This window comes from Triticum aestivum, chromosome 4B (assembly GCF_018294505.1).
Source record: "Triticum aestivum cultivar Chinese Spring chromosome 4B, IWGSC CS RefSeq v2.1, whole genome shotgun sequence".
Taxonomy (NCBI): Eukaryota; Viridiplantae; Streptophyta; class Magnoliopsida; order Poales; family Poaceae; genus Triticum; species Triticum aestivum.
The window spans coordinates 540608313-540617704 of record NC_057804.1 but is presented as its reverse complement, the minus strand read 5'-3'; the positions used below and the strand labels follow the sequence as shown (position 1 = coordinate 540617704).

At 42.7% G+C, this 9392-nt stretch overlaps 1 protein-coding gene across 1 annotated transcript; it reads left to right on the top strand.

The window, feature by feature from the left end:
• Positions 1-349: 349 nt before the first annotated feature.
• LOC123095152 (serine carboxypeptidase 1) lies at positions 350-2557 on the top strand. Its single transcript, XM_044516965.1, has 6 exons — positions 350-764; positions 949-1056; positions 1143-1417; positions 1512-1763; positions 1844-2058; positions 2130-2557. The coding sequence occupies exons 1-6, from the start codon at positions 488-490 to the stop codon at positions 2398-2400; spliced, it is 1398 nt and encodes a 465-aa protein (XP_044372900.1). The 5' UTR covers positions 350-487; the 3' UTR covers positions 2401-2557.
• Positions 2558-9392: the final 6835 nt, after the last annotated feature.

The window sequence follows — 9392 nt, the reverse complement described above, 5'->3', positions numbered from 1 at the left end:
GGTTAATAGCAGAGACAAGTAATTTATTTCAGAATTTCCGGCTATGCGCATTCAGTGAGAGGAGACGTTCCCGTCACGACGAGGTGCCTACGGTGACTTCGTAAATTTCAAGATGATATGCCGGTTCAGTCTTTCAGAGGTGCTCATAGGGATAAGGTGTGCATGTGTGCACGTGTATACAAGCGCTTGCGTCCGCACTGTGTTCAGAAAAAAAGTAATGCCAAAAAAATAAAAAATAAATACAGCACGGAGAAATACGCGGCTAAACGAGCGGGGTAAATTGTCCACTGCTAATCAAAAGCTTATCCTATTATAGGCGAAGGCTCCCCCAAAATGGGCAGATCGACAGCCCGCGATGCAGCCGAGCTCGAAACAGAGCGCGGACACCCAACCGACGAACCAGAGAGAACAAAATAGGCCGGTCTCCTGCCTATAAACACCCGGCGACCTCCGTCGGGAGCTCCGCCATTTTCCTCCCGCGAGCAAAATGGCGCTGAGAGCGCTGCGCCTCTCCGTCGTCGTCGTCGCGGTCGTCGCCCTCTCCGCGCTCCCGCGGCGGGCGGACGCCGCCCCGGGCATCCGGCCAGGGCACAAGGAGGCGGACGTGATCGTCGCGCTGCCGGGGCAGCCTCCGGCCGTGCAGCTGCGGCAGTACTCCGGCTACATCAACGTCAACCGGGCCGCGGGGAAGTCGCTCTTCTACTACTTCGTGGAGGCGCCCATCGACCCCGCTCACAAGCCGCTCGTCCTCTGGCTCAATGGAGGTAAAAGAACGAACATACATTTCTCCTTCAAACTCTCCCAAGAAAGATGTCCCCGTTCGTGGTCCGGCGGGAATTAATAGGGGAGGAGGAGAATCTAGTACTAGCTGGGATGCTTTCTAACGTGCAATCGGATCGATGCATGTAGCAAGAGTTACGTTCATCGATCGGTTAATTTGATTGACAGGGCCCGGCTGCTCTTCCTTCGGGATTGGAGCGTTCCAGGAGGTTGGCCCCTTCCGTGTCGACACGGAAGGCAGGACGCTCTGCCCGAACCCCTTCTCCTGGACCGCCGGTCAGTCCCCCGCCCTCAACAGCTTGCCGGTCGATGGCATTTCGGTTGTGCTAACAAAATGACCGGCGTGGTGTTGGGTGGTGCAGCGGCGAACCTGTTGTTCCTGGAGAGCCCCGTGGGCGTGGGCTTCTCCTACGCCGTGAACGAGGAGGTGTACAAGACCATGGGGGACAACATGACCGCCATCGACTCGCACATCTTCCTGCTCAGGTGGTTCGACCGCTTCCCCGAGTACAAGGGCCGCGAGTTCTTCATCGTCGGCGAGAGCTACGCCGGCCACTACATCCCCGAGCTGGCCATCACCATCGATGTCCAGAACAAGAACCCCAAGCTCACCCCCATCAACCTCAAAGGAATCTCCGTGAGTACTACCCATCAGAACCAACAGTGGTCAGTCAGGTCGAGATTGATTGAGATGTTGCTGGTGACATAACACGCACGCGTGCCTCTCTCAGATCGGGAACGGCATACTGGAGTTCGCGGAGGAGCAGGCGGAGCTGTACGAGTACCTGTGGCACCGCGCCTTCATATCGGACGCGGCGCACGACACCATCGCCAAGCACTGCAAGGGCCCCGACGACCTCTCCACCGTCTGCCAGGCGGCGAGGGACACCGCCTACGGCAACACCGGCGACATTAGCGCCTTCAATGTCTACGCGCCCACTTGCCACGACAAAAAAGTCAGGCCAACAGACTCCAAGTGCATGGTATGTACTACATGCTACTTGAACTACTGGTTGCTATGAGCGGCAGCTGCACTGAACGGAGTACATGCATTGGTGTGCAGGACATTGCTGGTCCGTGCCTCGCACACTTTGTGGAGGCGTACTTGAACCAGCACCAGGTGCAAACGGCGATCCACGCCAACACGGCGCTCAAGTATCCGTGGGTGGGATGCAGAACCCGGACGTACAACCTGAAACGCTTCGGGGACTCGCCGACGTCGATGCTGCCACACCTCAAGGCCCTGGTCACCACCGGCATCCGCATCTGGCTATTCAGGTCAGCAACACTTCTCTTCAGCCGATCCTATCGGTGTAATCACTAACGAGAGTATTGCTGTGGCGGTACAGCGGCGACTTCGACGCGATGGTCCCGGTGACGGCGACGAAGCGGTCGGTGGAGAAGCTGCAGCTGGGCGTGGAGAAGGACTGGCGGGCGTGGTCGCCGGGGCCGGGCAAGGACGTGGCCGGGTACGTGATCGCGTACAAGGGGCTGGTGCTGGCCACGGTGCGCGGCGCCGGCCACATGGTCACCGTCGACCAGCCGGAGCGGGGGTTCGCGCTCCTCACGTCCTTCCTCCGAGGCGAGCCGCTGCCGTCCGCGGCGCCGCAGACCGACTGAGGCTGGTTGCAGGGCGTGTGCGTGTGTATGATGATGATCGATGGTTGACTTGGCTTGTGCTGCTGCCAGACAGTGGTGGGTATGGGGAAACTCCTGTACGTACGTAGCCCTTTGGCGCTGACTGACATTATTCACACTTGATTGGCTTCTCTCTCCACCCTACTCGTGCACACCCGTAGATTGTTTATTATCATGCACACGGCGGCACCATGGCGACGGCACAGCACATACGTATGCTTCATGGATGACTATAACCTGCGGCCGTTGACACCAGTTTTTGGCATGGAAAAAATCGTAATCAAGATGGCCTTAAATGAAAGAGTGCCCAATATGAAAACATTCCGTATGGTCAAAATGAACAATTTTGATGTTTGACTCACCACCATCCGATCCCATCTCGCGGGCTGAAGATGTGCTCGGAGTGCTAAGATTTGGCATTTGGAGTACTGTTTGACCGATTATTCTACATGGATTTGTCTTCGCCTTGTTGAGGCGATTGATTTTGAATTTTGAATCATCTCAATCCGAAGTCCTATGCAAAAGTTACAACCACAATTGAGCGCTGCAGCAGTGGATGGTCTGATTGACCGGGTTGGAAAATGGTCTGATTGACCACAATTGCGCGCTGCAGCAGTGGATGGTCTGATTGACCACAATTGCGCGCTGCAGCAGTTACAACCACAACCACAACCACAAAAGTTACAACTCCAGACGTCGACACTATTGTCCGGACAAACAACAGAAGGTTCAATACTAAAGCCGGACGATCCGGGATGGAACGCGGACAATCCTACCAAACGTCGTGGAGTCCGGACATCTGTGCAATAATTAACGTTTTTCTTCGCCGCAAAAGTTAGAAAATAAGAGAAAACCACTCTCAAGATGACCTCGAATCAAAAAACGTTCAACATAAAAGTTTTCCGTCTCGTCGAAACTGCAAAATTGCTCTTGGGAGTATCTCCATCTGATGTCTTATGCGGCTTGTGGGCCCCAAAAATCGAACGGATGTCTTATGCCTACCTAAATCCAAGTTCGGTTAATTTTGGGAGGATTTGGATAGGATTTGGAGTTTTTTCGTGTATGGAAAGTCCAACCGACTCATAATTAGATGCTAGGTGACGGCCGATTAAACAACACAATCGATCTATCATATGCCAATTCGGCGTTAATGCTTTTGCTAGTTGGTTCCATTATCACAAAGCCGCTGCCAAAATTGGCCGAAACAAACAAAAAGGAGAAGAAAGAGAAAACAAAAATCATGATCACGTAAGCTCTCGTTGGTTCATTCTTTGTTTACAGTGTCGCGATCCACGAGGCCCTAGAGGCGATCAGGTCAACCTATGGCAGCCCATAGCCGATGCGCGCTTTGACGGGGTCCCTCCCGAGCGTGCAGGATTTTGGGTCTACAAAAGCGCCTGTGGGATAGCTTGCGTACCGCGTTTCCGGTCGGGTCTCCTTCGACGTGAGGTGCAGTGCATCATCCCTGATGTTGAGGGTATGTGGTGATGTGTTCGTATGACACACTTTTTGGCGACTCCACTACTTCGAACGGTCTTCAGTCCCAAGCAGCTATAATCAACGAATGAATTAAGGCTCACGCCATAGGTAGCAGACCAGGCTGCCTGGTCCTGAAGGCGCCACTGTCTGCACTCCTATCTAGGTGTAGACGTATGAAACAACTTTTCTTCTCCTTAATAGCCTTTTGAACATCATCATTCCACTAACAGATATCTTTAGCTTCGCTTCTACATCCCGTGGACGCTCCGCACTCCTCTGCAGCCACCTTACGAATGAAGGTCGCCATCTTCATCCACATATTGTTTGCACGACCTCCTTCCTCCCAAGGGCCCTCCTAATGACCCTCTCCTTGAATGCCCGATCTGCCCCCTCCCCCTTGAGCTTCCACCAATTCGTTCTAGCGTATTTGACATTCTTATACCGCTGGATACGAAGCTAAGGATGCAAACAAAAAAAATCGAGCCCAAATATCCAATGTCATTAAAACTTCCAAAACATGTTAATGGCATGAATGCCGTGATTGGGCGAATCCACACAACCTAGGCACCACAAGCAAATCCATACACTGAAAGCCCCTAAGCCCAAAAGCAACCATGGCACATGAGAATTCCAAATGCTAGGGCGTAGAATCTGCTTGAGGTAGCAGAGGCTCACCTGGTTTTGACAGTGTAGACCTATATAGGTCTCCTTACTATCACCATTCTCTTCTTCGCCTCTCAAGATCACATGGCAGCGGCTTTGTTATTTCAGGTGTCAAAATAATGATGTTTGAACATTAATATGGCAATGTCCTTAGAGTGGATTGGGAAGGGAGAGGAGCTCACAAGAGGGATTTAAGATGAGGAACCGAAGGGGAAGAAAGAGCAACAGACGCACGGGGAGGGCAGAATTCAATTTTGTTTCGTTGATTTTTTCGCTGAGGTGGCAAATTGGCTGACATGGATGGTTGAATGTTGATTGTTGATATGGGTAGGCTGCATGCTAAGAGAAATAAGGTAGTCAGGAACTCCTATTTAGATATAGTAGATTGCCATGCCGGTAGAGGTAAAAAATCATGTTTTGCCATGTGAGCGTTACAAAATTCGTGGCAGATCTTAGTATATGGTCATGACAACTTATAGGATTTTGATAGCTATATACTCTGAATATAAGGTGCATCGATTTTCATGCAATTCAAACTTGTGTATGTTTGATCAAGATTATAGAAAAAAATATTGACATCTACAATACAAAATAAATAAAACATGCAAATACTTTTCGTGATGGATCTAGGGAAGTTTTGGTACTGTAGATATTGATATTCTTTTTCTAAAAACTTGGTTAAACATGCACATGTTTGACTTTTGAAAAAACTAAATACACCTTATATTTTGAAACAAATGAAGTATATGAAATAGCAGTATGTGACAACTTCAATTTTCTAGAGCATGGCAAATTTATTTTTTGCACTGTCAAATAAATGCAATCAGTTTTTGCCGTCCTAATGCCATAATTGCCATGTTTTTGTGTTTTCCAAAACTTCCATTTCGTACTTTTTATACCTAGTTTCCACGAGAGCAAAAAAATAAATCTACTCGCCATGCTATGTTGTACGTCTTAGTCACCTATCTTTTTGCCATCCCAATTGTACATCTGTTGCCACGATTATTCAAAAATGATGTTTTTGCCACGTAAATATGAGCAAACTAAGTTGAAGCTGCCATGCTATGTTGTACATGTTAGTCACATATTTTCCACCCTGATTCTACCTTTGTTGCCACGATGGCATATATTTTTTGGCCATGTTGTCTTCTAAATACATGGGAACTAAAATCCCATGGAAAATTTTAATATGCATATTCAATGGCAAATTTATTTTCACTATCATAAGATTTTTAATGTGCATTTTGCCATGTCAATTTCTGCCAGTGGAACTTTTTTTGCCATGTTAGATGAACACATTTATTTTACATATATGACAATTTTATTACATAACCCATGGCAATTTCACTTATAATATCATGGCAAATTTAAATATGAATATGCCATGGTAATTTCCGATTGCAAAACCCACGCTATAGCAAAATGGGCAAGTTTAGTTTGCATTTGCTATGGCAAATTCTTTTTGTCAGTGATAGGATGGCAAAATTAGTTTTTCAATTTGTAAGAAGTCAAATGTTTTTAGTTCCATACCATGTAAACCCATACTATATCAAAGTGAAATGTAAGATGCATTTTTTTGCCATGGCATTTTGCTTTTCTCACTATTAGGGTAGCAAACTAGCTTGCCATGCGAAAACAAAATAAAAAGTTGTCACAGTGTACAAATAAATTAGGGACTTTTCAAAAATTGCCATGTAGGTAGAGATTTGTTTTTCATTCCGTCTATGCATTATAAAATTTGCCAGATGGGCATTATAGAAATTTATAAATATATGTTCATGTGCGAAAATAGCAAAATAGTTTGCAAAATTGCCATGTGAGTATTAGCAGAAATGCTTTAGTTAGAATATTTTTCCCTGTTTTTTTAGAAATGAAAATGTTGTAAATTTGCATTTGTAAATAAAGAACATCATGGCAAATGATAATGTAGGTATTTCTACTCGCACGCCAATATTTTCTGGAAAATTTTATTTCCAATAAAAATCATGGCAATTTATTATTGTTCTATTTTATGCCTTGGCATTTCTTGGCTTACCAAATGGCAAATTCCCCCTATACGTCATGGTTTTTGTTTGATTTTGTTATTAGCTATTCGAAATAAGGTCCAAAGTCCAAATACCAGTTTCAACCTTGACAAAGCGTCACAAGAAAACTTGTTTTGGCCCAAATGGAGGCACGATTTTCAAACGTACCATCTTTTAGCGAATAGGGGTGAGGGGTTCGCGCGGGATGTTTTCTCACAATGAACGATTCTTTCGCTCAACCTCCTGGGATGAATGATTTGTTCATTCTCGGAGCTACCCTGATCGAACGTTCCTAGATATCGGGGTCCTATATTATTAGGTACTAGCAAAAGGGTCCGTGCGTTGCAACGGAAGAAAATAAATAAATCATAATCTCCAATAACTATGACCACATTTTGTTGACATCTCATCGCATGATTTTAAAATTTTGTTCACAAATGCAAGAAAATGTACCATTTTTAAAATTTATTCACAAATTGAAGCAATGCCACATTTTCGAGAAAATAGCGTGGTTGTCAAAAAACTTGGCAATTCAAAGAATTATTATGAATGTCAAGAAACACTAAAAAACATACTATAATATTCCGATCTACCTCAGTAGTTAATTCTTCAAAATTCATGAAGGTATATTGTCACAAAGACCCACAAACATTACTAGTTAACTACATACCTTTGATCATTCATGAATATATTTTATAAATTTTGTAACATTTTCTTTTGAATTGGCGAACAATTCTAGAATAGATTTTTTGAAATAGCTAGATTTTTTTAAAATTCATGAACATTTTTTGAAATGCATAAACATCTTTTGAATCAGCAAAATTTTACTAATCAAGAAACTCTTTTGTAATTCATGAACTATGTTTCAATTTCTGGATTTTTTTTAAATTCATGCACATTTTTGAATTAGAAAATATTTTGTTCAATTTTTATTAACAATTTTTAATACATAGACTTTTTTAAAAATCATGGAATTTTTTATTTTATAAACATTGTTTTTTAAAATTGGGATTTTTTTTGTATATGCAATTGTTTTAGAAAAATTCCGAGCATTTTTTGAATTCACAAACAATTAATGTTTTCTTGAACATTTAATTTCAAAATTTTCAGTTTTTTAAATGTCAGAAGTATTTTGAAGTCCCAAATTATTTAAAGTGAAAAAAAACAGAAAAGAAAAAGGAAAAGAAAAAAACTGGCCGCCCGCACATGGGCCGGCCCAATCAGGCATGCTGCCTATTCTCCCGCACACAGAGCGCAATATAGGAGGTCTCTACTGCATGGGCCATCCCAGGTCGGGGATTCTCTGTAAAACATTTTTTTTGTCACTTATAGGTGGCATTGGTGGGTAATATTTTGTAACTTTAGGGGCAACTTTAATGACATACCACTAGAAGCACTATTTGCTTTATTATTAGCAAATGTGCTCGTGTATTGCAATGAGGAGTAAAAAGATTTATCTAAGCCGTTATCATTTTGGCTCAATTATAATTCTGACTCGTCATATTGATGGCAAGCACCTACAACCACACTGAGTTAGCACCTTTGTGATGTCGTTTGACATAAGGAGGCCGCGTCTATAGATTAAGTTTATACAAGAAAGCCTACATGTATCACCATCACATGCAATGGATGGAACACAAATTAAGATTGTATTTGTTGGTTCCACTATGAACGTGCATGACTATCAATGGATAGTTCAGATATCTTCAAAATAAACATTGATGTACTTCTGATGTTTATGAATTTGATAAGTGTATGTACATTCTATAAAAATTGTTTGTGCATTCGCTACAAAAAAAAGTGTAGTCTGATGGTAAGTACGCGTGGATTTTGCAAAAAAAGGTATGTACATAAGGTCTTGTCTCATGAAACATATACAAAGAGAGAATCTGATGCAAGTACAACATGTCCAAGGATTATAATCTTTCCCAATTATTAACGTTCAATTTTACATGTTACAATACGGATTCGCGTCGGTATGAAATAAAGATGGATCATGCACCATTGATTAACATTAAATCCTAAATATAATGTAAAAATATTTTACATGTAAGATAACATCGTATTCAAATTCTACATATAGTTTTAATCAAATTCCATATATAACATGTTAAAATTGGAGTTACAGTTTAAAAGATATGGTTAATTGAAAGTATTTTATTTGTTTTAATAGACTGCGGCGTGATTACCTTAGATATCAAGGGCATTTATGTAAAACTGCAAAAAATACTATTCGATGTGACTCAAATCTGGGCTGCAGGTTAATTAGTGTAAAATATAGGGGGTTTCGTGTAAAATGCAAAAAAGGTTCATTCTAACTTAAGGATGGACCGTGGGTTAATTATCGAAAAAGGCAGGGGGTGTTCTACAAAAGGACGCGAAGGACGACCAGAAGCAATCACTTCTTTATTATTAGGGAGAGATTATTTGGTAGAGATAGATATAATCCGTTACAAAATATTTAAAGTTTATACTTTTTTTCTAAATCAAATTTGCTTAAATTTGATCAGTTTTAGAAGAAAAAAATATTGATATCTACAACACCAAATACGCGTAACAAAAAAAATATGTCAATTGTAAGAGATTAATTTGATGGTCCATGTGTTAATAATTTTTTTATAAACTTGGTCAAACTTTAACAAGTTTGACTTTGAACAAATCTACTGTTTTATTATTTTTGAATAAGAAAGTTTGATTTTGGATATCCGAAACTTTAATTATTTGGGACGGATCTTTCTCGCAAGATGGAAATGCTGGAGCTAGTATGGTGTTGTGGAATGATGCAGGTGAGATCATTTTTCAGCATGC